Raw genomic sequence first — 25,757 nt, forward strand, 5'->3', positions numbered from 1 at the left:
ATCCCCACGACCCAAGTCACTCCTACGGCATGCATTTCAAACCCTCATTTATCAGCCTGGTGGCCCCACTACTAGCTGGCCTGCCCATCGCTCTAAGCGCAGAGGCCTACCCATCACTTCCGACATGGAAATGCACCGCCTCAGGAGGCTGCGTGGAGCAGAACACCTCAGTCGTGCTCGACCAGGTCGCTCCATTTGCCCAGGGCGCCCCCGGCTCAAGAACAGCGGATGACTATGCAGCCATGGGGGTTTCCACTTCAGGGAATGCAGTGACTTTGTATCACTACGTTAACAGTGGCGGCACACTCAACGCAGCATCGCCGCGTATTTACCTCATAGACGAAAATGGAGAATACGTTATGATGACCCTCCTTGACAATCAGGAGCTTTCTGTGGACGTCGACTACTCGACGCTCCCTTGCGGAGAGAATGGTGCCTTTTATCTGTCTCAAATGGAGGCTGATGGTGGGAGTAGTGGTGGTGCAGGCGCTGGCATGGGTTACTGTGATGCCCAGTGCCAGGGATACTGCTGTGCTGAGATGGATATTCTCGAGGCAAACTTAATGGCGACGGCCATGACGCCGCATCCATGCAAGGGCGACAACTGTGACAAGGGCGGCTGCGGATTCAACCCTTATGCAAGCGGTCAGCCCAACTTCTATGGAGTCGGAAAGACAGTTGACACGGGTAAGACGTTTACTGTTTTGACACAGTTTATTGCCAGCGGGGGGGTTTTGTCGCAGATAACACGCAAGTACATCCAGAACGGACAGGAAATCAACAGTGGAGCCATTTCTAGCTGTGGCTCAGTGAAAGGGACGGGTGGTATGCCCGGTATGGGCGAGTCCCTTGGGAGTGGTAGTAAGCACTTACCTACCTGAAGTGTTCAACCGTACATAACTTGTCACTGACTAATATCTCACAGTGGTGCTGGCAATGAGCATCTGGAACGATGCTGCACAGAACATGGGCTGGCTTGACGCAGGCGGCAATGGGCCTTGCACCGACGGCGAAGGCAGCCCATCTAATATCAAGGCTCAGCACCCCGACACTCACGTCGTATTCTCCAATATTAGATGGGGGGACATTGGATCTACTACTAGTGGCGAGAACTGAGTAGAGAGGCGTCATTTCGCTAGCCCTGTCAATGAGCCATGCTCCAAGGGGTCGCAGCTTTCTAGAGGCGAGGAGGAGAAGGGGAGAGGTTAAACTGGATTACAACGAGTGATGATGCTGATGATGGCAAATGGCGAGGGACACTATTTGCTGACGAGGATTTACGACGAGGATACTAAATATGGATATACCGAAAATAAAAGAGTAGGGTATACTTTTCACAGGAAACAGGGCTTATTTGCTTATATTCGCCTTCCACTTTTAATCCCGCCACTCCTCAGCCTCCTTCCCCGCACGCTCATCCAAGTTAGTCCCATCCAAAACCGTCGTCTGCGTCACTGTCCAAAAAGTCGGGAAGACAATCACTTACGCACCCATCGACAACCTCCAAGTCATAGCCAACTGCGCCATAGCAGAGACACGCAGTGCATTAATCCTCCAAGCCATGGCACCATCAGTTGCCTGGAAAGTCTTATACGCACCAACTAGAACGGCTGCTCTTGTTGTGGAATTCGACTCCATTCCAATCAGCCAGTAGGCAAAGCCTTGCTACAAAGCATCGTAAGCCCCGTAGAAAATGTAGAGAAACATTAGACTGGCGGCAATGGAACCTTGCACATAGTCGATGTCCTGCTTAAACCCAGCTGCCATTCTATGGTCTTGCCATTTTTGAAAAGCATATCCCCTGCCCCAAATTGCCATCCCAGAAGTGAACAAGACAGCCTATCTAAGTTTGGCTTTTGCCGGTCGTGCGAGAAAAGGGAGATCGAGGAGTACACTAATGAGGAGTCCTCCCGCCATTTGTGCCATCCAGTACAAAGCACCGTTCAAGGACCGAGTGCGAATGTTGGAATTCATGCCATTAACATCATTCTGTTGATACGAATAGAAGACGTTTGCGCAGAAGAATAGGAGAAGCATGCATGCAACACGCTATGTGCACACTGTCTGGACGGATCGCTTTGCTGTCTCCTTCAGAGAGTATGTTTCGGACTCCACGGCTGCGTGAAGCTGAGCTAGCTTGATGCGAGGTGGAGAGCATATGAAAACCCCAAGAACCCAGCCTACAAGCATGATAACCATAAGCGCGATATACGTCGAGTCCGATACGGTGCCACTTTTGGAGTGGGAATTCAGACCAAAAGACGCCAGGGAGCCGACACCACCTCCGACGTTAAATATGATCCAAAATACTGCAATTACGCGGCCTTTTTGCGACTCCTCAACATAGGTGGTCATGATGGCTCCTTGGACAACCCATAGCATAGATGCGCCGATACCCAATATTGCACCCGAGGCAATCACAAAGGCGCCGTTGTAATAAAACATACGATTAAAATTCAGTAGACTGCCGCTGTATAACGCATATGTCCATCCACCGAGAAGAAAGCAGGTTCGAGGGCCAACCCAGGAGAATAGGGGCCCAACTATAAATAAAGCAGTGGCAGCAGTCGCAGATAACAGAGCAACGTCGGCATTAGCCGCGACAGTTTTGTCGACCTGACCTGAGCCTCCTAACCCGCCGAGAGCATTGTACATCTAATATGCAATCAGTCTGTGTTTTATCTTCAAGAAATTAGGCAGGAGACTTACCCCTGGGCAGCAAAAGCATATCATACGAATGAGAATTATTTGAGTCCATGGATTGGCATAAAAGTCTTTTAGGCGGCTCTGCCGCGGGTTTCCAACTTCGGTATCCATGCTCTTCTTCAGTCGATTTGATAAAGCAGTGCCTATGTGGCAGAAGGATTATATTGAAATAGAAAGGTGCGTTGCGGTAGATATTGGCAATGCTTATCTGCAGATCTATGTGTAAGGTTAGCTTAATGTCCGGGGAATGCGGTTGCCAAGGCGGGGATCGGAGAGATACTCAAATACTCTTATAGAACAAAAGCTTTACTCCACAATGTGCACAGCAGTTTGATTTCGATCTTGCTAATTCTAATCTAGAAGCTAAGTATCGTAACATGGTGTGAATGAGCAAAATTTCCACACAATCCCTATGTGGGCGCTCAAATGCAGTGGACAGATGCTGCACTCGCCCTTATATCACTGCCAAATATAAATATGCCACTACCAATCAACTTAGAAGGTCTACAAACCGAAGGGAGAAACCACGGCAGTAATTATATTGACCGAGTCAGTACATTAAGACTCTGCCAGATCATTAACAGCGAAGATGCCAGTATCGCGGGCAACTGTTCAAAAATGCCTACCGGTTATAGCACAAGCCATCGATGACCTGGAGCCAAAGGCTCGTAGAGGAGGAAGAATTGTATATGTTGGTGCTGGAACAAGTCGAAGGTATGTTCTTCCAATAAAGGGACACGGAGGATTCTAACTGAAATCCAAAAGGCTGGGCGTCTTAGACGCCTCGGAAATACCCCCAACGTTCTCGGCGTCAAGTGAGCAGTTTGTCGCTCTAATCGCCGGAGGAGATGTTGCCCTGCGCCACGCGCAAGAGGCTGCTGAAGATGACGTCGAAGCGGGTCGTGAAGATTTGAAGGCTTTGAATTTAAATCTAGATCTCGACTCACTGATTGGCATCGCAGCATCTGGTCGAACTACATACGTACTAAGTTGCTTGGCCTTTGCGAAATCCCTGGGCTGCATTACTATTGGAGTTGCGTGCTGCAACCCGTCGGCCATGAGCAGCAGTGGGAGCGTGGATTTCATGATCAGTGCTGTTACTGGACCGGAGGTGGTGACTGGCAGTACTCGAATGAAGGCAGGAACTGCGACTAAACTAGTCTTAAATATGCTGAAGTCCGGCGGCGTGGGCGATAGTGTGGGTTTGTCAGTTTCATCCCATGAGATCTGGTAGGCTTTATGGATCTGAACGCCATAGGGAAATAGGTGGGGCGTCTTGGTCTCTGAGGCTGTGGCTGTGGCTGTGGCTATGGCTGTGGAGGATATCGCTTTGACGCCGATGGCGCTGATGCATGCTAGTTCTTGATTACCAAGGCCCTATATAGTAACGCCGGGATTGTCTAGGTTATAGCCACTACGCAGGCATTGTCAGCACAGCACTGGTATTAAAATACGAGGGGAGATGGAAACTAGAAATTGATAACTGGAAAAAAATCTTTAGTCCGACCTTGCACAACAGTGTGCTGTAGTAGCTCGCCTTGAGAGCGAGGGGGTTTGTATGTCCACATTAACGTCTTTGAGGTAGTAGGCGGTCCACTAATCGGGGCAGACGGCTGGGCTGAAGTGGAAGCGGCTCTCGGGAATGACTTCATCCCACCCTTGAGGTTGGCATTGTGTAAACGATGGATTGCTAGGATCTGAATATACCACTGTGAGTGTGGATGTTATTAATTCGTGCTCGAAGTAGTAGCTTGATACTGCGCTGGTTGTTGTGAAGATTCTGGTGCAGCTCGGCGGGGGGGGGATGAATGGAGTGGTGAGCGCAAGCAGTGAGCTCTGGACAACGGTATTCGTAGATGGTGTTGAGGAAGTAGTAGTGGAGGCCATTGTGCAGTTATATGGGGTAGTGTGAGGAAAAGATGCGAAGGTATATATATATATGGTGGGATAAATCACATAGCCACGGTTGAGTTGCCCACAGTTATAGCCCTGGCAAATTCTTACTATTGTCTCTTCAGAGGGCGGCCATATCCTAAATTAGAATGGGACTGTTTGCGAGATGCAGTACTACTCTTGTACTTTTGACACCGTGGGGTACAAAGGAAATATCCAACAAGAACCAACAACATCCAACATACGAATGTTAAAGTTTAGAGCCAGGGGTACTAAACAATTTGAACCAGTAAACATCTTGTATCAAACACACGTGTGGTTCGCATATTACAAGTAACTTGCGATGCAAAATGGCCTGGAACATCAGAAATATCATTTCGTTTTTGACATGTACCTTTGTACTTTTCCATGGGCTATTGCCAAGCTTCTTGGCAGTTTCCTCTTTCCTCGATTTTGCTACTTTCGTGCACGTGAACAATTGTGCAAGTACAGCACAATATCCATCGGTGCTACCACGGTAGGCTCGGCCCGATAGTTACCCCCATGGGGTCAGGTGTAGATTCTGAGCTTAATAAAGCAACACCACATGCATGTATTTGTGTCCCTGAAATAGCCCCCCTCCGTATTCCTGCATCATGCTGGCTACGTTATATGTTTAACATGATCTCTTATCGTATCAGCAGGCACTTTCCCTGAGAAACCCCATTAAGTGCCAACAGCATCGCCAAAGATTCATGGACGTTTTCAAGGGATAGACTCAAACAGCCATACAATCCTCGAACTGCTGACATGTAAGTTTTGGGGCTATCTTACTGAACTAGTATCATGCTACTTCCATCTCCCTGCTTGGCGTGCATTTGCAGGGGGAGAAAGTATGTTATAACTAAGCTTAAACGGTATGGACAGGGAGCAATAAGGATCATTGCAATATATTCACACGCTAGTTACTGATCGTAGGATGAAGGATTCAGATGATTAGACTTACATGTGAGTTGGGCCACATGTTATTGGTTGACTCTGCCTTCTACCCCTCGAACCTCTTTCCTTCGGTATAACTGTATATATAAATACCATAGGTTCACTTACTTAGAATTCCCCCCCCTCCTCCCTAAGTCAGCGCAACACCAGGTAGACTTGTCTTTTTTCTCTATCAAAATGCGCTTGAAACTTTGTGCCGGCCTTGCATGGGCGACTCTCTTTTCTCATTCCCTTGCCGTGTACGATGTCCCCTCTGTTGGAGCCTCTGTTCTGTCCAGGGAAGTGAATGAGTGCCAGGACTCGGACCGGATGTATAGCACCGAAGACATCCCGCAAGGCGCAGTTGAGCCCTGGACATCCGACGGCACTCAGCTAGACTCGGCTCATTCGGATGGTCTCCAGTATGTATATTCCTCGAGTACATTCACTTCTATATTGATATATTACTTGCGTACTGGGTTGCTGACCCTTGAAATTATTCTAGGTGGGTTACTATTGTAAATCTCACGCCGTATAGGATGGTTTATACAGGTGGTCCTGCGCCCTATCAGTTCTCCGCCTGGGACTTTGGCGACATCCCTTCTGGCAAGACACGGGAGAACAAAGCCACATACGACACCCGTGCCGGTATATTTAGCTTTGCCGACACCAACGGCTACGCCAACTACAGACGTATGTAAAAAAATTTGGCCAGTTTACTCTTGTTTAGACAGCTTTGAGAGTTCTAATGTTGATTACGACTCATGGGATATTTACGTTGCTCGATTTTCTTTGTAGATTCTGAATGAAGGGGTTGCTGATTCTAAAAATTATAGTTGAGGGTACGGACAAGACGTTCCAGATCCACGTCACAACACACATCCCAGACTCCTACGAGCGGCGGGTGATTTTTGATCTCGGTGGCATGGGCATGGGCTGGCGAGAGCTGGGCTTCCCTGGTGAGAGAGTCAGCGTGGCGCTGGTTATCACAGGAAGTGAGCAGTACGGCTACGTCAACTCGTTGCAGCTCAACAACATTGCCTGGATGCGCACTATGTACCCTATCATTAAAGACCGCGATCTCCGCCACGTTGTGGTTCCTGGCTCGCACGATGCTGGCATGAGCCGCATTACAACTAATTCCGGCTGGAACGGGTTGGGCATTGCAAGTAACACGGAGACGCAGAGCCTGGATCACTACAACCAGCTTCGGGTTGGCACGCGGTATTTCGACATGCGCCTCGTAAGCGTCAACGGGGGCGCTTTCTGGTCGGCCCATATCAACGAAGAGGTCACCGCGGCCCCAGTTGGCGCGACTGGTGAATCGCTAGATGGTATGTATACCCCTTTGTGCACCCCTGAAGCTTCCAGCAACTCCCCAAAATACCTGGAATAGATGTTAGCTGACTCCGAAGTGCTATAGACCTGATTGCTGGACTCAATCGTTTTACAAAGGACTACCCTGGTGAGGTCATCGTATGGGCCATTAGGTCAATGGTGGATTTGGACAACAGGAAATTGTCAAGCAAAGACCAACGATACTGGAACGCTGATAAGCTCAATGAATTTTATATTAAATTAGAGGGCATCAACAACAGATGCATAGGCCTGACCAATACGCCCAGATTCGACATGCAGCCCATGAAGAACTTCATGGATCGAAACGGAAATAAAGGCTGCGTTCTACTCCTGACGGATGGGAGGTTAACGGAAGGCCTCGCAGTGGACCGAGTCGCATCCGGCATCTACTCTCGTAATAACTATCTCAACAACGACGACTATTGGGCCGAAGAAAGGTATACCCAGCAGACTGCCGACAAGCAGATAATCCGAATGCAAGGCCATATCCGCGATGATCAGTCACCGTCAGGTACCACCTCAGATAACTATTTCATTATGCAGTGGCAATGCACTCCCAGTGTTGTAGATGTCTCGATTGGCCCGCAAACCCTACAGTCAATCGCGAACCAGGTGACAAACCCGGCTCTGTACCACTATGGCGTCCAAAAAATGTCGCCTGAGAGCTTTCCAACTGTGATTCTGCACGACGCCGTCGGCCTGTTCCACGTCAGCGACCTCGCTGAGTCTGCATACAACCCTATGATGCAGACACTAGCTATCGGACTAAATCTTTATATGGTCAGCCAGAACTGCCTGGTCAGCAAGATTAAAAACCCACTGCTCGTGCAGACGGCGCAGCTAAAATCGCTTGTGGATATTGGGTTCAAGACCTTCACTGGCGTTATATTCTCAAACGGCACCGTCCTCGACGAGCCACCTCGAGACTTTTGTCGCACTTGTACATTCAATGATACCTCGAGTATTGATCATCCCCCGTTGAACATCAAACCGAACAGCACTATTACAGGACGCAGACGGAGTCGGAGAGCCAACCTGCGAGGCTTTACATAAGAACTCGCATGGTAGAGAGGAGCACCACTCATCTCAAGTTTATTTTGTTACCCAGCCCTTTTATTTGCTACAAAATTTGTCGAATGTTCAAGGAAATGGACACATGGTGCGAAACGAACCTTTTTCTTAGAATACTGCAATGTATATAGATATTTTTCCCTGTATTTATTCTATATACTATCTGTACTGATTCTATGAGTTTCTTGTCCCGTTCTGCCACAGCGAGAAATTCGAGCCACCAAAGACACCACACAATCACACAATTTATGTGCGATTACGTATCTAGGCACTTCTTTATTTCGTATCAAAAACCATTGTTGGATGCCAACAATAATACAATAAGCGGAACGTGCTGCTTATCCGCTACTAATTGCAGTTGATTTCGCCACGGCAGATGTTGATGTGCAAGATCGAGTTCGGAAGTGCGAAAAGGGTGGCCTCGGAAGGAATGAAGCCATCCCATAGAAAATGGGCTTGGAAATAATAGCACCGGAAATGAAATAGAACAAATTGGGAGCTCAAGGGGTGGGTGGAGAAGTGTGTGTGTGCCGTGTGCCGCCTAGGTGTTCTCAAGCCGACGTATACGCCTAAGAATGAAAATTTGAGGGATTTAGTTTTGCGCCTTTCTTTCAACTTATAGATTCCCAGTGTGTTCAGTTCGTGCGGTTTTCATTGTTGCAGACGCGAGTGTGCATGCATCATGGCTTCCTCTAATACTACCATCCGACGCCTCTAGCAAACAACGCATCACAAATCAGCGATGTTGCGGAACCTACCACCCTCTCTCTCGTGCACGGAGGCGCTAAAATAGCCCTCGTCGACCTAACACTCAGCGAGCTACTGGATGAGCAGTGCGCGCTACGTGGCGATAAAACGTGCTTGGTCGTTCCCTAAACGGGCGCGCGCTGGTCATATTCGGAATTGTAGCACCGAAGCAGGAGCCTAGCGAAGGAGATGCTAGCGCTAGGTGTATGGGGAGGAGATCGTGTTGGGATTCTTGAAGGCAATTATAAGGAGTATATTAGCGTGTTTTTTGCAGTGGGGTATGTAGGATGCGTGGTGGTGGTGCTAAATAGCACTTATACGTCTATAGAGGCACAGTATGCGCTAGATCATTTAGGCAAGTTAGTTTCGTAGAGATGTGCTTAGGGCGTTAGCTAATTAGTGATTAGGTTGTAAACTTCTGTTTACGTAGGAGGTGTACGGGAATTATAACAATACACAGCTCCTTACGGAGATTATTCTAAATCTCTTAAATAGAAACAACCTTAGCAGCATTAATGCTAGTGCCCTTATACATAACGAAGTCTTTAACCTTAAAGCCTTAAAGCAGCTAGCATAACTGTTTCCCTACATGACATCTATAACCTCTAATACACTAACAGCTTAATAGGGCAGCCTAAAGCCGCAATGTTAACGCATTAGTAAGTCTATCCGTCTCTCCTTTCTATACCCTAGCTAACACCCCCTAGCAACATACTCAACAACGCCCACTCCATTAGCTACTGCATGCCCTTTACCCTAGCTGATATCCTTTGCTGTCCTCCTCCCCTCTTCCACTGCTTTGGCCTCGTCCTTAGCCTCCTTATCTACGTTACCTACAGCTCTACCGTCGTCCTCCCTAGCCCCTCTTTCTCCGCCCCTGCCGTTCTCTCTGCCATCGCTGCTGAAAACTGTACTGCCATCTATAGCGTCCTAGCCATGTTCGAAGAGCTCCTCTCTATCCCCTGCCCCCTAACCTAGTTATGTCCTAATCTCCACACTAGCATTATTACGGGTGCTCCTTTGCCAGTACTGCTAATAGAGCGGATAGTAGAGGAACTTAATATAAGGGAGTTTACGAGTAGCTATAGGTTGACGGAGGCGTCGCCGACTTACTTTAATGCACATGCTAGGGATTCCATCTATTGCAAACTCACGACAGTAGGCCGTGTCTTACTGCACTTACAGTCTAAGATTGTTACCGCCACGGTAACATCATGCCGGTTAGGGCGAGGGGAGAGCTGTGCATAACAGGATACTTACTATAGAAGGGGTACTAGAACAACCCTAACAAGACGAGGGAAGTTATAATAAGGGATGAGCATAGGGTAGTGTAGTTAAACACTGCGATGAAGCTGTTTTTGATAAGGAGGGATATTGTACTATTACCAGAAGGTTTAAAGACATTATAATAAGAGGTACGTCGTCTAAGCCCATCCCATTTGATTCAAACTGACCATCTGAAAGGAGGAGAGAACATTTACCCCCTAAAAGTGGAATCCCAGCTCGTCGCTCACCCCACCAGCCTCATCGTGACAATTTCGTGTCAGTCTCGCGTCAATTTCGTAATAGTACCAGAGTCTGGCTGATTTAGCCTACGTACCTTGTTTCATGTGCGTGGCTCTTATTTTCTATGATGGCGCTAGAAAAGTGCAGAGCGCCAGGCTACATTGAAAAGTTCACATGGTTTGGAAACATACACTGAGTTAATAATTGCTACAGTGTTCGATTTAAGGTGGCACTAATAAGAGTATATAGATTCTAATGCTATCTATGTATTACATCTATATTAAAGCGATAGGACAAATATAGTAGTCTTGTATTATGATATACATTTGATTTTTTCTATCATGCTTTAGTAGCTGCTTTGTAGAATGGCAATTATTTACTACTTCTATAACTCGTCCTTATAAGTTCCTTTCTACTCTTTCTCTCTTCGTTGGAGGTTATGAGAGCACGGGCTCTGTGGAAGCAGTGTATAGACAGGATCACGCCTAATCCTACTTGATCGAGAATGGTGCGGATAGCGACACCTTTAGAGTGTTCGGATTTGTTGCTGCCCGTAGAGGAGCATATGATCCGAAGACGCGAATTATACTGCATGTGGTCACCTATGTATCCATGATTAAGCACACTCGATCGTATATGGGCTTATCAGTTCACAGCATGCCTCAATACAATCTAGTAGCTATCAATTACTTATGTACACATATACTGGCTTATTACATCAGTATAAACCTCTGCATCTTTTATGCAGTGCTTAGACAGGAAGGATGACTTTTACGCCCATGTACTCTCGTTGATGCACGACCTTACCATCAATAACCACTTGATCAGCACCGACTCTGTTACGGACCGTATCTGTTGGATCCGTAGCTGTAGAGATCTGGATCTCGCGCCACTGACGATTGGTGGGCACATTTTTGCCTTGGGCCGTGAGGTTCTTGAACTCTTTGTAGACGCCTTGCTCCTCAACGCAGCCCTCTCGTTGGATAAGTGGAGATTCTGGAGAACGTAGTCAGCATACATGTTGTACCGTCTGCCTTAGGCTCATTCACTCACCTTCTGCAGGCGCCATACGCAACTCGCCAACGGAGCTGTTGAAGAGCACCAGTGAGAGGCGCTCTTCGTGTAATTGATCGACCGGAGGCTTGAAAACGCGGTGACGAGTGGCCTTGAAGTGGCCTCCAGAGACAATCTCCAGGGTATCGCCAATGTTTATGACAAGCGCTCCGGGTTTGTAGGGCACGTAATACCACTGTTCGTCGCGACCCCATATTTGGAGACATGAGATGGGAACAGAAAACAGCAAGGTAGTCAAGCCAAAGTCTGTGTGGCCGTGCATACGAAGGCCCTTGGCTAACTCTTCGGTTTGTTTCTGCACAGGTCGAAAGAGTGCATGACGGAAGTAACCTTCACCAGTTGGGCTACCGTGTGATTGTACATTGTCCCATAGATAATCGTCAGGCAACTCTAGAACGCGTGAAAAGAGCGTGAGGAGTCGTCGGTTAACAGACTTTGTAAGGTAGTTGCAAAATTCCTCGATCTCGTCCATGAAGGGGTGCAGACACGTTGGCACACGACCAGTATCTGCCCAGTCGGGTTTGTACCAGTTAAATTGCTCGATGCCATCAGGGATTCCACGGTCTCGCTGAAGGGTGAGAACGCAGAGTAAGCACAAGTTTAAAACTTCCACATGCAGGGTTAAGATCTTATTACCTTGAATCCGTAGGGATGCTTGTAACCGGACCATACACCGGTGTCAGGGTCGAAAAGAAGGCGCTCCTTGTCCTCGTCGCTAATGTTTTTGTATAGATACTGTGCGAGAGCAAATTGATGGTGGAGCTATTGAAAAGGCGAGAGAAACATGATCAGTGGCGCTGGTTTTAATATTCTTTTCCGAATTTTCTCTTACCTGCTCTAAGGAAATTCCATAGTTTTCGAGGAATAGAAAGCCATCATCGCGAATAGCAACTTTGACTAGCTTGATAAGGTTATCAACGACGGCAGGGTCATCCGAGTCAAGTAACGAAAGATCAATTGACTTGAGTTTAGCAAAGTTGTGCTTTTCCTTTGTGGCTGGGGGAGGGACCCATTCTGGCACAAAAGGCTTGCCAGGCCGGTTGGCTGAGGGAGGGTTAAATGGGGCTGCAGGTGCCATGACTTGATGTTTGCAAAAGTGTGTAGTTGTGGCCGATGCCTCAGACAATACCTAGATATAGTTACACAGTTACGCCATATGCCTTTATACAAATTGTGTGATAAGAAGCTATGGAAGCCTATGTGTACCCGCCCTATCCCTGCGCTTGGTTATCACCTTGCCACTATCTCTCGAGAGCTCCTCTGTCTGGGCACGAGGAGGTAGACAGATTGCCGTCTTAAGCATAAACTAAGCTAAATTGATTAGTTTGTGCTGGCCAATAACGACAGAAAAATTACTACTAGTAAGATACGACCCTGGTTTAGAGTAGCCCGCATTGTGTATCGCGTGGGAGGAGCTGGCGTAGGAGGAGCTCCTCCCAAGTGGGGCCGAAGACGCAGGCTGGCATTGAGGGGTGGGGAAGGGGTGTGGGGGGGATGGATACTGTGGACGGCTTGCGCTAAGCCAACATTTAAACAGCAACTGGCAGCACCTACTTACTTTCGCTTTCCGAATTTCTTTCTTGACACATTTTCTATCTTGACATTATCTCTAAAAGAGTCACTTGTAAACATTAGCAACAATGTCACGGCAACTTATTTCCAGCGAGAAATTCCCTCCAAAGCCTCATAACTGTGAGTGTTTCCATGAAAGGCGGGTTTACCTAGTGTCGGATGTTTACTGACCAAGTCCTCACAGGCCCTGCTGTCAAGGTCCCCGGTCTCGTCTTCTGTGCAGGTCAAACAGCCACGGGAGAAATTAAACAAGCGACAGTACGTCTTGTCCTGGGGTTTCTATTCTTTTTATTTAGTAACTGAGTCTCACATCATTTGCCTACAGATAACCGCTTTACAAAACCTCAAGGAAGTTCTCGAGCTTTCAGGGTCGTCGCTTGAACAAGTTGTCAAGTACAATGTCTATCTCGCCGACATAAAAGATTTTGCCGCAATGAATGAGGCATACATTGATTTCTTGCCACAGCCTATGCCATCACGCTCGTGCCTTCAGGCCGTCGCGCCAGGAAATGGGACGGTCATTGAGATCGAATGTATTGCACAGGCTTGAGACCTGGCCTTTGTAAGGCTAAAATAAATAGAATAAATACCGAAGAAATTGTAACTACTGTTGGTGTCATGCGCCAGACTATTGAATAATTTGAAAGATTGCCAAGAGACGAATAAATTTATGTGCTAATTAACGTAGGTCACTGTGTAACAGGACGGACGGTGAAACGCAACAGGACGCTTTTTAAGTGAGGTAGCTTGTGAGGTAGCTTGTCATATATAAATGTAGACACTAAGAACAACAACCACGTCTGCTATATTACGATTAACCAGAAATACCAGACGTACATGCCCATAACGCACATTTACAGCGCATGCCGGCACATAAGTCTACGATGCGAGGAATAACGTTCAAATCTAGATAGTGATATGTTTATGTATGAAATTCTATTATTCTATAAGGGCATTTTTGTATCCCCGAACCTTCTCATGACCGAGCAATCTTGAACTCCGGAATATACCAATTCTGAATTGCCTTTGTGTCGCCTGTAATGGCGACTGTGTCATATCTCTTTCTGGCCTCCTTCGCTGCTGCACCATCATTGACCATTCGTCCAGCCCACTTCCCATGCTTTCGCGCCGCCGCGATGATCTTGTCAATGGCAGCGAGGAACTCTGGCTCATCTCCGCGCGCGGGCACATATCCTAGGAGAGATTGCGCAAGATCGTTAGGGCCGATGAAGATGAGGTCCACTCCAGGCACGGCGCAGATGGCATCGATGTTCTCGACACCCTCGCGCGTCTCTATTTGAATCATAGTCACAACCGTTTCGTTGGCAGACTGCATATATTGGGGCGTCGTAATACCATGGCCAATGCTAGGAAATGCTGAGCCTTGACCGCGCACTCCCTGCGGTGGGAACTTGGAAGATGCGACAATCTGTTTCGCTTCTTCGGCGTTGTTGATCTGCGGGACCATGATGCCATGCGCGCCAGTATCCAGAGCACGCTTAATAATGTCGTGCGCAGGGCCGCGGATGCGAATGATGGGCGATACCCCGAGTGCTGATATGGCAGCGACAGAGTTGTGCATCGAATCGTCTCCGATATGGCCATGCTCGCAATCGATAATGATGCCGTCAAGACCAGTCAAAGCCACGATTTGGGCTTGGCGTACTGAGGGAATGGCCACGAAAGTCATTAATGGGAACTCTCCGGCTTTGAGTTTGTTAAGTAGCCTCAGTCGATGGTTCTCGACCTTGGTCGTGTGGGCTGTGGGATAGGCCATTGTTGGAGCTGGTAAGATCTTACTTTGTCGTTTGTACGTGGGAGGTAGGTAAGATGTGCGCTTACCTTAAGTAACAATGAGTTTTCTACTCTCTCATGCCTCAGCTACGTTACTTTCTGTGCTTGCTAATATTTTCCATGCTCACCTGCTAATCTCATCGTCCCTGACCCATAGAGAGGAGTGACCCACAACGAAGTGGAGTTGGTGCTGCAGCTTATCGCCACCCTGCCCGGAGGAGCTCCCCCAGAGTCTATATAATATGCCTCACGATTGACTCCTCCTAGGACTAGTTCCGTTAAGCTGGTGACGCTTGTCCTTAGTGCTAGAGATTTCCCTACCCTGTCGGGAGGAGCCCCAGATTCTACGCGATAAGCCTATTGCCACCCTTGTTGGGAGGAGCCCCAGATTCTGCGCGATAAGCCCCACGATTGACTCCTCCTACCAGACTAGATCCCGTTGGGCTGACGACGGTTGTCCTAAACCGTCCCTCCTCTCCCTATCTATGAGCCCCTTGGTGAATCCGTCAATTGCCGACGAATCTACGGGTCGTGTTCCTCTGCAAAGGGGTATTGACCGCTCAAGCTTGTTCCTAAACCGCTCCTCCTCTCCCTATCTACGAGCCACTTGGTGAATCCATCAATTGCCGACGAATCTACGGGTCGTGATCCTCTGCAAAGAGGCCTTGACCATCGGAGCTTGTTCCTAAACTACTCCTACCTCTGCTTATCTATGAACTCTTTGATGAAGCCGTCAATTGACGACTAATCTATCGGCCATGGTCCTCTGGGAAGGGGGCTTAACCATCCGAGCAAAATAAGATCCCTTACCTGGCTCCTTATTATAAGCCTTTGAGGGACCTCATCAGGGCTATAAACTCGCCCAGTAACCGCCAGGACAATCACGCTCTCTCTCCAACAGGTCCCAACATTTATACTCGCCATTAAAGCTTGAACGCAAGGAAGGTCTCAAAATCCGCCATGGACACCGATAAGTGCACATCGTTAGCCCATGCTGAGGACAATATATTGTCTCAAGAAGGGAAAGTCGATGTCACCAGCGTCGAGTATCAACGGATGCCAGAGTCACTTCTCAACCTCAGCGATAGCGAAATTAAGCGTCTCAACAGGCAACTTGTCCGTAAGATGGACTTCTATGTTCTCCCAACCATTGGGATCTTGTACATTCTGAACTACATCGACCGTCAGAATCTGGCCGCCGCCAAGCTCCAAGGGATCATGGAAGATCTACATATGACCACCGAACAATTTGCTACTGCGGTCTCGATACTGTTTGTGGGTTACTTGCCTTTTCAGATTCCGAGCAACCTCATCATCACCAAAGTCTCACGCCCGGGCATGTATATTTGCTTTGCTGTGACGATATGGGGCTGCATTTCGGCGGCAACGGCAGCCGTCAATACCTACGGCCAGCTGCTTGCGGTGCGGGCCATTCTTGGAATCGCTGAGGCGGTCTTCTTTCCCGGCGCAATATACTACCTTTCTGCCTGGTATACGAAAACGGAGCTGGGGAAACGCATTGCCGGCCTGTACATTGCGCAGCAAGTCGGCAATGCCTTTGGAGGGCTCCTCGCGGCAGCTATTCTTCACCTTGACGGAGTACACAATATCGCTGGCTGGAAGTGGCTGTTCATCATCGAGGGCAGTGCTACGGTTGTCATTGGCGTGATATGTGCCTGCATCATGCCCGAATTCCCGCACAACAGTCGCATCCTCTCGCAACTGGAGCGTGACATTGCCGTATGGCGCATCGAGTCCGAAGCAGGTGCAGCAGAGGGCACGGAGGACGAGAGTGCGCTGGCGGGCTTTGTTGAAGCCCTGCGTGATCCCAAGCTGTTACTCCTCATCCTCTGCAATATGCTCTCACAGGCGCAAGGCTCCATTGCCAATTACTTCCCTACGCTAATCGCTTCTCTCGGCTTCTCCAACACTATCAGCCTACTCCTAACTGCGCCACCCTACATTCTCGCTGGCATAGTCTATTATGGGATCATGTTCTACTCGGATCGCAAGAACACGGTCTACCCGATAATTATCGTGTGCATTACCATTGCAATTGGCATGTACGTCATTCCGATGGTGACACTCAACGTTGGGGCGCGTTACTTTTCTATGATGATTTTGCCCTTTGCGTCAGTCGGCCCGCAACTCCTCCTCTACAAGACGATCAATCTGCATCTAGCACGACCAATATCGAAGCGCGCAGCCGCCTCTGCTCTGGTCAATGCAATTGGTGGCACGTCAAACATTTGGGCTTCATACTTGTACTATGCGAAGCCGCATTTCTATGCCGCCTTTGGAACGCTGATGGGCTGTGCCTTTTTGTTTGCGGCCACCATCACCCTATACCGCCGGCTAGTCTTGCGTGAGAACGAACGTCTGGATTCGGGCGAAGCGGAGAATATTGCAAAGGTTGTCAAGGGTGGCGTCACAGAGGAAATGGTGCAACTCAATTGGCGCTACGAGATGTACTGATGCTGCTAGGATACTCAGTTAGAAAATCAGCGATGTCTGCCTCCTGTCATATGTTTTCTTTATTTAGCTTTGGGCATGACCTAGCAAATAAACTTGATTCAATATAATAGCGCTTTGTAATGCAAATAATAACAGTGCCTGATGCAATAAATTAATGCATTCCTCGTTCCCCTAGATTGTCCAAACATGAAATGATGAGCTTGCTGAGCTGCCACCGACTTCTGCGCTGGAAGACCTTCCTTGCCCATATCAAAGCTCGCTCCACGTCACCATCCTGAACACCGACGACTTGCATCGCCCCTGGTAACCCCATATTCACGAGCTGCCAGGCAATCAAAAAGGCCTTGTACGCGTACAAAATAATCCATGGGGCCTCTGAGTCTGGTGCGAGTGTCGTATCGAGATATCGTAGGAACCAGTCGACGTGTGGCTGGACGGCTCTGGCGGTGTTGGTGTCGCAGAAAAATTCATAGGAAAGTGCCAGGTAGGTCGACCGATTCAGCACAGCATCTATGCTTGCTTCCACAATGCCACCGGTGTGCGCTGGCGACCACATCTGGAGCTCAATCATGGCGGTCTCCCATGTTGCCGCCCATGTCACCTCGTTCGTGGCCTTTGCTATATCGGCTTGTGGACGGATAAAGGGCCTGAGTGCGACAAGTGATGACTTTAAGGCCCCTAATCTTTCCATACTAATAATTCCTGTCATTGTAGACCAGCCCGATATCTCGCGAGTACTAGAGATCAGAAATTGTGTAATGTTGATAGCTCCGTACGGGTCAAATGCTGGAATGGAGTTGAGGTCTCCATTGGGAGATAGAAAGCGCCGAACAGCATCTTCGTATTGCACCGAGGGGCCAGAATGCCTCGCAGCCAGCTGCCGATGCGCCCATTCAGCGGAGGAGGATGCTGCCCAGTGGTCTTCTGGGCATGGAAGGTCATGCTTGATTTCCAAATGTGAGATCGAGCGAGGGATAGATAGGAACTGGTACCACAGCGTATCGATCTGATGCACGGCAAAGAGCGTTCGTTTGTGGGACTCAGCTTTAATAAACTCTTGCCACAGAGACTCTAGATCTTGGGTTGCGGCAGGCTCAATTGACAATGGGTGCATCATTCCTCCAGCTCGAGCAAGAGAAATCATGCTGGTGTGCATCTTGGGGACATATGTGGAGTCATCACCGCAAAGATACATCATGGCACAGATCTGAAGTAGTAAATACGTCTGGGCCATCATAACAGTGTGTGTTAAACGATCCGCCCTCTCTTCGTTAGAGGTAATGAGAGCACGAGCTCGGTGGAAGCAGCGTGTAGACAAGATCACGCCTGATCCTACTTGATCACCACATTCTGGATCCTCGCCGTGCTGGTAGGCAACGCAGAGAATGCTGAGGACCAAGTGAGGAGCAGCGAGAGTTACATCAAATGTTGGTTGGTGAAGAAAAGGGACAAAGTGTGAGACATGCGTAAAGAATAGATTGCAGCCCCGTGTAATCTGCTGGGCAGACGGAGACCAATTGTCCTGGAGCTGGGGTAGGTTATTTGATAACACGCTCTCATAGATGTCTTGGTTGACATTGAAGCTCGCCAAGTTTGTGTCGAAAGAAGCAGACGGTGAGATGGTCTGCGGATGTAGTTGGGTGTCTACATGGTGGGCCGGTTTGAGAAAGGACGTTTCTAGTAGCAGGTTCCGTTCCAGGTTTGCAGTATCCTGTTCGATTTGGCAACTGCAAGTCGACTCACTCATCGACTGTTGGTGCGTGAGTGGATCTATACTAAGCTGGCCTTTATCTCCAGTGCTAGTAGGTGCGTTAGTTGCAAGATTTGTGCTTTCTGCGTAGTGGTCATAATCGAACTGATGTTGCGCATACCATAATGCCGTGTGCCAAATCCTGCTAGCCATCTCCAGTTCACCTTCGTTTCCGAAACGCTGACGGAGTAAGCCATCTTGGCTCTTTGCTTGAGGGCTCCCTGCTTGAGAGCTCCCTGCTTGAGAGCTCCCTGCTTGAGGGCTCCATCCTTCACTGCCTTGTCTGAGCGCCGGTGGGTCGCGATGTGGCCTAGTAGTCCGTCTCTGTTCGTGCTCTAGGTGTTTTCTCTTCATATGGCGATAGTGTAGATCGGGACGTGAGAAAGAAGCCTGGCAAAATTCACAGGGAAGCGAGGCCTCGCCCTGGGAACGAGAATGAAGCGCAGCATGTCGCTTGAGGTTCTCATGTCGGGTAAAGCGGACTAGACAGATCAGGCATTGGAATGGCTGATAGGACGGCATTCCTCTGTTGGTGCGAGAGACAGAGATGATAGAAGCGCGTGTAGCTGTCCGACGGTGTCCAACGGTGTCGGACGGTGTATCGTGGTCCCAAGGAGCCTAGACAGTCCAGACGGAGAAACTCCGGGGTACAGCGCCACCCCCGCAATACGCGTGCAAGATCTCCAAACAGGATAACACTAGCTACAATTTGCGCCCTCCGACTATTCCTCTGCCTTCCTGCGTCCGTCAGAATAGATAACAGCTTTAGTAAAACAGCTAGCCAGAAAACGGACGACGTTATCAGGACGTTATCAAGACGTTATCAGATAAGTAAGTGTTGGAGGATTGGCCGTGCACGCGGGATTCCGTAATAGCCGTTAGCCCACATTCCCATCGTTAGATCGGGTACGTCGCATTGAATACCGGGACTAGTGTTAGTTGTGCGGGGTTAATTTGAAATATTTCTGCTCTGTATCTTTAATATCTTAAGATGATTGCAATCTAAAAAATTTCAAGAAGTTCGCTAATTTAGTTGCCGCCAAGTTATTTTCTTTATAACCAGTGAAGCATTTTAAGGCAGAAGCTAACTTAAGCAAATATGGCGGATAACAAAATCGAGGGCCGACTGGCTCTAGTCACTGGAGCATCTGGGGGGTGAGCAATTGCTACGAGCTCTAAGATATACTTACTAGTGTCGCTGACCGTTTTCCTTGCAGTATTGGTGAAGCTTGCGCAAGGAAGTTAGCATCTTGTGGCGTCAACCTTGCGTTAACATACTCTACGTCTAAAGACAAGATTGATGCACTCGTAGCAAGTCTCGATGAGATAAGCAACGGCTTGCGAATAACGATTCACAAGGCTGATATGGGATCTGTGGAAGATATTGCAAACATGTTCAAAGAGATCCAAGAGCAACATAAAGCTCCAATCGATGTCCTAGTCAGCAATGCTGGGTACGGAAAGAGAATCGTGGATATCTCGTGAGGAAACAACGATACACGTCAACGTATAAGAATAATAACTAAAGATTCTACAGTGAAATACCACTAGACGAATTCGAATACACAATGAACGTCAACCTCCGTGCTTCCTTCCTCCTCGTGAAGGGCGTCGTAGAAGGCATGAAAGCCCAAAAGTGGGGTCGCATTATCTTCGTCTCATCAATAGCAGCATATGGTGGTGGAATCAACGGTTGCCGTATGTTCTTTCGTCACACATCCTCCCTCATCATACATTGACACCCCTTTCTTCTTAGACTACGCAGCAAGCAAAGGTGGCCTCATGGGCATGATGAAGAACCTATCAAGCGGACTAGCACAGTACAACATCTCAGTCAACGATGTGGCACCTGCCATGATTGGAGCAACAGGCATGATCCCGAATCCTGAGGCGGTGCCAGGTGTAATTGAGACGATCCCATTAGGAAGATTTGGGCAGCCAGATGAGGTAGCAAACGTAGTTGAGATGTTTGCTAAGACCGGTTATTGCACTGGACAGAGTTTGGTTGTTGCTGGTGGATTGAAGTGAGTAGTTTTTATAGCAAGTACAATGTATATCTCTTCCTATAGGTACGGAATGAAATACTGCGAATGCTTGTTTATTTGTAACTCTCTATGTAGCTTTTTTTAACAGGTCTATACATTCCATGAAGCTCCACCCTCACAGTTTCCAAGGGTGGTGCCAATCACTATTTCTGGGAGCCACAGGTCCAGCAGGCGGACGAGAAACCTCGTTTTATGTCCAAAATTAATGTGTTCTACGCGGAGGACGATCGATGCATCCGCCTAGAAGACATAGGACAGGAATGTGAAAGTGGGAGCTAGGCTCTTTATACTATTTTCACCCACTAGATACCCTGCTCACCCTACTTACCCTGCTCACCTTTGCTCACCTTTGCCCACCCTGCTCACCCTGCTCGCCCTCTCACCATACTTACCTATGACCATCTAATGTCGAGGCGAGGTGCAACGCGTCGCAAGTTGAGACCCACATATTGTGGTTGAGGTGGTCCCATCACGACACTAGATTGACTGGGTCGATGCCTGGAACAACTCGCCTGAACGTAAGGAAGTCAAAAGTCAGCTCGCGATCATGAAAGCTGAGCTCTCTGTCAAACCACTCGCGAACGAGAACCCGGCCGCACTCAACGAATACGCTGCGCCATTTTCTTCCCAACTTCCAGTAGTTTTGACTCGAGTCTTTGAACAGTACTGGCGGACGCCCGCTTATCTGTACTCAAAGCTCCTCTTAGCCACTGCTGCGTCACTATTCATAGGTTTTTCATTCTAGGACACACCCGTGTTGCTCCAGGGATCTCAGGGTCAACTGTTCAGCATCTTTATGCTCTTCACCATCTTCGGGAATCTCGTACAGCAAATCATGTCCCACTTCGTAACGCAACGTTCTCTATACGAAGTCCGCGAACGGCCGTCGAAAACCTATTCTTGGCAGGTCTTTATCACTAGCAATGTCATCGTTGAACTTCCATGGAACACCCTCGCCGCTGCACTGATTTTCTTCTGCTTCTACTACCCTATCGGGATGTACAAGGATGTAGTCGCAGCTGATCAAACGACTGAGAGAGGTGGACTCTTCTTCCTCTTCATCTGGGTCTTCCTCATGTTTACCTCGACTTTCACTGATCTCGTGATCGCCGGGATTGAAACTGCCGAGGAAGGCGGTAATATCGCTAACATGCTCTTTTCTATGTGTCTGATCTTCTGCGGTGTACTTGCGAGTCCTAAACGCCCTACCGGGCTTCTGGATCTGGACGTATCGTATCAGTCCATTTACGTATTTAGTAGATGGCATTCTTTCTACTGGATTAGCTAATACGGTCGTCACATGCTCTGATATCGAATTTCTCCATTTTGATCCTTCGAATGGCAGTACTTGTGGGGAATATTTGAAAGACTATATCTCGACATCCGGTGGATACTTGCTGAACCCTGAAGCGGCTGCAGATTGTCAATTTTGCTCCATTAGAGATACAAATTCTTTGCTTGCGGGGATTAATTTGAGTTATGACTTGCGGTGGAGGAATTTCGGCATCATTTGGGCGTTTATCGTTTTCAATGTGTGTGGAGCATTTTTGATGTACTGGTGGGTTCGCGTCCCAAAGCCGAAAGGGGAGGAGCAGGATGCGCCAATTGTCCCAGCTACTAGTAGCGACGCATAAGAGTTGTCCGGTTAACTTTATGCTTAACTACTACAGATTTACAGTTCAGTTCATCTTAGGTATTTAAAATAGTAAGCGCTTTAATTGGATCTTTTTCCTTTGTTAGGATAATTAAGAGAAAAGGGTGAATTAGTAGGGGGAAATGCTGTTGTTAGCTATATATAAAATTGAGCAAGACCTAAGAAGGTATAACTGTTAGATAAATAAACTAGTTGTTTCTTAATTAGCTCTTTAGATTAGTAGTATACTCTACATCCTAATTATGTGCCTATAACTTAAGAAACCTTTATATAGTAATATTACATGTACAATCAACTTGTTGCCCCCCTTACCGAAATGTGGTATTGTACAACATGCTTACATACTAAAGATCACATTTAATAAAACTAAAGGCGAAATATACGAAGACAACAAGAGAGCGTGATATTTAGAAATTAGCATCGGACCGTACTGGGGTGTATTTCGCAGGTCGCCGTTTCCCATCATCCACACAATCCAAGCTACCTAATTAGACCGCACTACTTGTTGCTAGCATTCTCAACATTGAGAGCGATTTCCTTCTCAATAACTTCCTGGATGCGATGTTCAAGGTCATTAACAGCAAATAAATCCCTCTTCATAGTTGGCACGAACCATGAGGAGCCACTAAACAGGATATTCATCTCTTCTAGTGGACGCTTTGCAGTCTCAGGCATGAAGGCCCAGAAAAAGACTGCGTTAGTAAAATTGCAAACCACGAAGACGAGGAAGTAACGCCAGCTGATGTCGTTGATTGCGGGGCTAGTCACTTGTCCGATCATTGTATTGAAGGCAAAGGAGACCATGACACTGATTGATACGCCCTTAGAGCGCGTCTTGGTATCGAAAATCTCAGCGGGGATAATCCAGGAGAGGGAACCGCAAGTAAAAGAGAAAGATATCTGGTATATCCAGTTGACCACGATGAAGGCCCAGCCAAGACTTGTTTGGCGTGATGGCGACGCGGATGGGAAAGTGGCGATAGCTGCTGTGACAATGATGAAACAGACGCAGTTGACGAGATTTCCGCAGATTAAGGGCCATCGCCTACCTAGACGATCGATAAACAAGATAGTGCACAACTGCGCTAGGATAGATAGAACATTGCTTATTCCCTGGTACTTGAGAGCATCTGTTGTGCCGATGTTGATGGTTTTGTAGATCTCAGGTGAGAAGTACTGGATCGCAGAAACACCTGTCATTTGTACGGAAGCTTGAAGAGCAGTCGTGAGAACTAAACGACGGAAGCTTGATTTGTTGGTAAACAGCTCCTTGTACCCTTTAGCTCCGTGTTCTTGGTCGAAAGTGATCGCCTCCTGAATCTGCTCAAACTCTGCTCTCACCCAGGCATCACTTTGGTCGTTGCTCGAATGGAGCTGAGCAAGCGTCTGAAGCCCCTCCTCTCTCTTGCCGTTGACAATGAGCCATCTCGGAGATTCAGGGAAGAGGAGAATTAGTAGGGCCAGGACTGCAGCAGGTACCACTTGAATCACAAGAGGGATACGCCATTGATTGTTATCTGTACTGGCAAGATGAAGGTTCGTCCCATATGCAATCCACACTATAAAAACCATCAGTAGGAGTAAGATGCGATGTTTCAGTAAGATAAGATATCTTACCAGCAACAGCAGCTCCAATGCCTAACATGAATTGTTGCAGTCCCGTAATACGGCCACGGATTAGAGGATGTGCGATTTCAGCTTGATACAGAGGGATGATCATGACTAGGAATCCGACTCCTAATCCTGCAAGAGCGCGTCCTGAATAGAAGTAGTCGATATTTCGAGCACCAGATTGCATGCCACCGCCCAAACACACCATGACGGCACCGATGAGTATAACGATCCTTCGACCAAACCAATCACCAATTGGTCCAGCGAAAAGAGCTCCGAAGAAGGCACCACCAGTAAAAAGCGATACAACAGCGCCGCTACAGCCCTGTCAGTAAAATTTCATCGTACGTGTCTCTCAACTTGAGGAGGGCCTACACTTGGTTTGGATTTGGATCATTGAATTCACGGACGAATGCTTTAGAAGCAACCACTCCTCCAATAACACCAAGGTCATATCTATTAATACTCAGTCAACATTGTCACTCTGGCGTGAATTGATTGAGCAAGTTTTGTGTTAACGCTTATGATGCCCACGTACCCAAAAAGGAATGACCCTAGCGATGCAAAGACACCGACCAAAAACTGTTCAAAGGCGTTAGTAAAGAAGTGTCGATTTAGTAGATAGAGATAGTTCACTTGGTATGTTCGCGGTTTGATCGTCATCTTAGTGGGCTGTGGCTCTTCCTCTTTGATTCTAATTTCAAATCTGAAGAGATATATACCGGGGGTTGGGAATATATTTTATGTATAAATGTAGATGTAATGTAGCACAATGCAATGAGCGAAAGCTTCAAATACTTCGCAAAGAAAGAAGAAGGCGAGTGTTGTTCCGTACCGTGCTGTGCTGCGTTGCACAAGAATCTGCTGTGTTCGATAATATATGTAAGTTAATGGGAATGAAATGAGATGTCCGGTTATATACTGCTGAGCTGAGAATTTAGCCCATACACGCTAATTCCGAAGTGTAAAATCCAATAGCTGGCATGAAGAAACCAACAGCTTCAGGATACCAAACCGAAAGTTACACCTCGATAAATGTGGGTGGGGATCAAAACAGCCTCAAAAACCTCGGCTTTATTCATGTATCATTGGTTCATACGCCGTCGGGACCTGGAGATCATACATACCTTGTTGCATCACTAGCTTAGAAGCCGCTGTATACTGCATGGGTGACTAGGGGCTGGGCAGCTTTCGTACTCGCTCTAATCATGAAATTAACTTGGAACGGACTTTTATTGGCGCTCGTATCAGGCCTTAAAGTATCAATCCCCGGCAAGTACATGTACTGTAGGTTCAAGTGAGCCTTGAATCAGTGCGGGGTAAGGTATTCGATAACTACAGTGGCAAAAGCCACTTTTAGCGGCGCAAGGGTTCATTACATATGGAGGGAACGCCAAAATCCAATTCATGGATCAGACTAAGGAGTAATCTTATACGGAAACAAAACATTTTAAATGGTGGACAAAGCTAGACTTGAGTAACATGTGACTGCTGTCATGTGGTGTTAACTTGAAAGTATTGCGTGGCTTACTCGCCCGCCCGG

General features: G+C 47.8%; 13 protein-coding genes across 13 annotated transcripts; 8 read left to right on the top strand and 5 right to left on the bottom strand.

Annotated features, from left to right (window-relative positions):
- Positions 1 to 29: 29 nt before the first annotated feature.
- Positions 30 to 1,347, top strand: VE01_09598 (uncharacterized protein; the record flags this gene model as incomplete). Its single annotated transcript, XM_018279011.2, has 2 exons — positions 30 to 861; positions 926 to 1,347. The coding sequence occupies 2 exons, from the start codon at positions 30 to 32 to the stop codon at positions 1,114 to 1,116; spliced, it is 1,023 nt and encodes a 340-aa protein (XP_018126203.1). The 3' UTR covers positions 1,117 to 1,347.
- A 412-nt stretch (positions 1,348 to 1,759) lies between these two features.
- VE01_09599 (uncharacterized protein) lies at positions 1,760 to 4,642 on the bottom strand. The gene is made up of 4 exons (XM_018279012.2): positions 4,214 to 4,642; positions 2,987 to 4,120; positions 2,710 to 2,922; positions 1,760 to 2,655 (listed from the first exon to the last, which is right to left on the bottom strand). Exons 3-4 carry the CDS (start codon positions 2,815 to 2,817, stop codon positions 2,050 to 2,052), a joined length of 714 nt encoding a protein of 237 aa, XP_018126204.1. The 5' UTR covers positions 2,818 to 2,922; positions 2,987 to 4,120; positions 4,214 to 4,642; the 3' UTR covers positions 1,760 to 2,049.
- VE01_09600 (uncharacterized protein) lies at positions 3,296 to 4,072 on the top strand (the record flags this gene model as incomplete). The annotated part of the gene is made up of 3 exons (XM_018279013.1): positions 3,296 to 3,420; positions 3,472 to 3,904; positions 3,965 to 4,072. 3 exons carry the CDS (start codon positions 3,296 to 3,298, stop codon positions 4,070 to 4,072), a joined length of 666 nt encoding a protein of 221 aa, XP_018126172.1.
- A 1,112-nt stretch (positions 4,643 to 5,754) lies between the features above and the next one.
- Positions 5,755 to 8,128, top strand: VE01_09601 (uncharacterized protein; the record flags this gene model as incomplete). Its single annotated transcript, XM_018279014.2, has 4 exons — positions 5,755 to 5,978; positions 6,062 to 6,249; positions 6,393 to 6,890; positions 6,980 to 8,128. The coding sequence occupies 4 exons, from the start codon at positions 5,755 to 5,757 to the stop codon at positions 7,966 to 7,968; spliced, it is 1,899 nt and encodes a 632-aa protein (XP_018126219.1). The 3' UTR covers positions 7,969 to 8,128.
- A 1,250-nt stretch (positions 8,129 to 9,378) lies between these two features.
- On the top strand, positions 9,379 to 9,711 carry VE01_09602 (uncharacterized protein; the record flags this gene model as incomplete). The annotated part of the gene is made up of 2 exons (XM_018279015.1): positions 9,379 to 9,392; positions 9,441 to 9,711. 2 exons carry the CDS (start codon positions 9,379 to 9,381, stop codon positions 9,709 to 9,711), a joined length of 285 nt encoding a protein of 94 aa, XP_018126220.1.
- A 1,279-nt stretch (positions 9,712 to 10,990) lies between these two features.
- Positions 10,991 to 12,391, bottom strand: VE01_09603 (uncharacterized protein; the record flags this gene model as incomplete). The annotated part of the gene is made up of 4 exons (XM_018279016.1): positions 10,991 to 11,235; positions 11,293 to 11,881; positions 11,950 to 12,075; positions 12,146 to 12,391. 4 exons carry the CDS (start codon positions 12,389 to 12,391, stop codon positions 10,991 to 10,993), a joined length of 1,206 nt encoding a protein of 401 aa, XP_018126221.1.
- A 508-nt stretch (positions 12,392 to 12,899) lies between these two features.
- Positions 12,900 to 13,480, top strand: VE01_09604 (uncharacterized protein). The gene is made up of 3 exons (XM_018279017.2): positions 12,900 to 13,005; positions 13,070 to 13,143; positions 13,211 to 13,480. The coding sequence occupies exons 1-3, from the start codon at positions 12,954 to 12,956 to the stop codon at positions 13,433 to 13,435; spliced, it is 351 nt and encodes a 116-aa protein (XP_018126198.1). The 5' UTR covers positions 12,900 to 12,953; the 3' UTR covers positions 13,436 to 13,480.
- A 370-nt stretch (positions 13,481 to 13,850) lies between these two features.
- On the bottom strand, positions 13,851 to 14,697 carry VE01_09605 (uncharacterized protein). Its single transcript, XM_018279018.2, has one exon. The coding sequence runs from the start codon at positions 14,660 to 14,662 to the stop codon at positions 13,862 to 13,864; it is 801 nt and encodes a 266-aa protein (XP_018126222.1). The 5' UTR covers positions 14,663 to 14,697; the 3' UTR covers positions 13,851 to 13,861.
- A 464-nt stretch (positions 14,698 to 15,161) lies between these two features.
- On the top strand, positions 15,162 to 17,200 carry VE01_09606 (uncharacterized protein). Its single transcript, XM_018279019.2, has one exon. It carries the CDS (start codon positions 15,640 to 15,642, stop codon positions 17,152 to 17,154), a length of 1,515 nt encoding a protein of 504 aa, XP_018126199.1. The 5' UTR covers positions 15,162 to 15,639; the 3' UTR covers positions 17,155 to 17,200.
- Positions 17,191 to 19,258, bottom strand: VE01_09607 (uncharacterized protein; the record flags this gene model as incomplete). Its single annotated transcript, XM_059464083.1, has 2 exons — positions 17,191 to 18,953; positions 19,026 to 19,258. The coding sequence occupies 2 exons, from the start codon at positions 19,256 to 19,258 to the stop codon at positions 17,306 to 17,308; spliced, it is 1,881 nt and encodes a 626-aa protein (XP_059319321.1). The 3' UTR covers positions 17,191 to 17,305.
- Positions 19,259 to 19,903: 645 nt separating this feature from the next.
- On the top strand, positions 19,904 to 21,040 carry VE01_09608 (uncharacterized protein). Its single transcript, XM_018279021.2, has 4 exons — positions 19,904 to 20,059; positions 20,122 to 20,385; positions 20,442 to 20,602; positions 20,661 to 21,040. The coding sequence occupies exons 1-4, from the start codon at positions 20,004 to 20,006 to the stop codon at positions 20,930 to 20,932; spliced, it is 753 nt and encodes a 250-aa protein (XP_018126176.1). The 5' UTR covers positions 19,904 to 20,003; the 3' UTR covers positions 20,933 to 21,040.
- A 744-nt stretch (positions 21,041 to 21,784) lies between these two features.
- VE01_09609 (uncharacterized protein) lies at positions 21,785 to 22,583 on the top strand (the record flags this gene model as incomplete). The annotated part of the gene is made up of 2 exons (XM_018279022.1): positions 21,785 to 22,182; positions 22,295 to 22,583. 2 exons carry the CDS (start codon positions 21,785 to 21,787, stop codon positions 22,581 to 22,583), a joined length of 687 nt encoding a protein of 228 aa, XP_018126177.1.
- Positions 22,584 to 23,003: 420 nt separating this feature from the next.
- On the bottom strand, positions 23,004 to 25,143 carry VE01_09610 (uncharacterized protein). The gene is made up of 5 exons (XM_018279023.2): positions 24,851 to 25,143; positions 24,753 to 24,796; positions 24,590 to 24,670; positions 24,221 to 24,531; positions 23,004 to 24,162 (listed from the first exon to the last, which is right to left on the bottom strand). The coding sequence occupies exons 1-5, from the start codon at positions 24,875 to 24,877 to the stop codon at positions 23,102 to 23,104; spliced, it is 1,524 nt and encodes a 507-aa protein (XP_018126189.1). The 5' UTR covers positions 24,878 to 25,143; the 3' UTR covers positions 23,004 to 23,101.
- Between the last annotated feature and the right edge of the window lie 614 nt (positions 25,144 to 25,757).

The sequence above is a fragment of the Pseudogymnoascus verrucosus genome (assembly GCF_001662655.1).
Source record: "Pseudogymnoascus verrucosus strain UAMH 10579 unplaced genomic scaffold scaffold_62, whole genome shotgun sequence".
NCBI lineage: Eukaryota > Fungi > Ascomycota > Leotiomycetes > Thelebolales > Thelebolaceae > Pseudogymnoascus > Pseudogymnoascus verrucosus.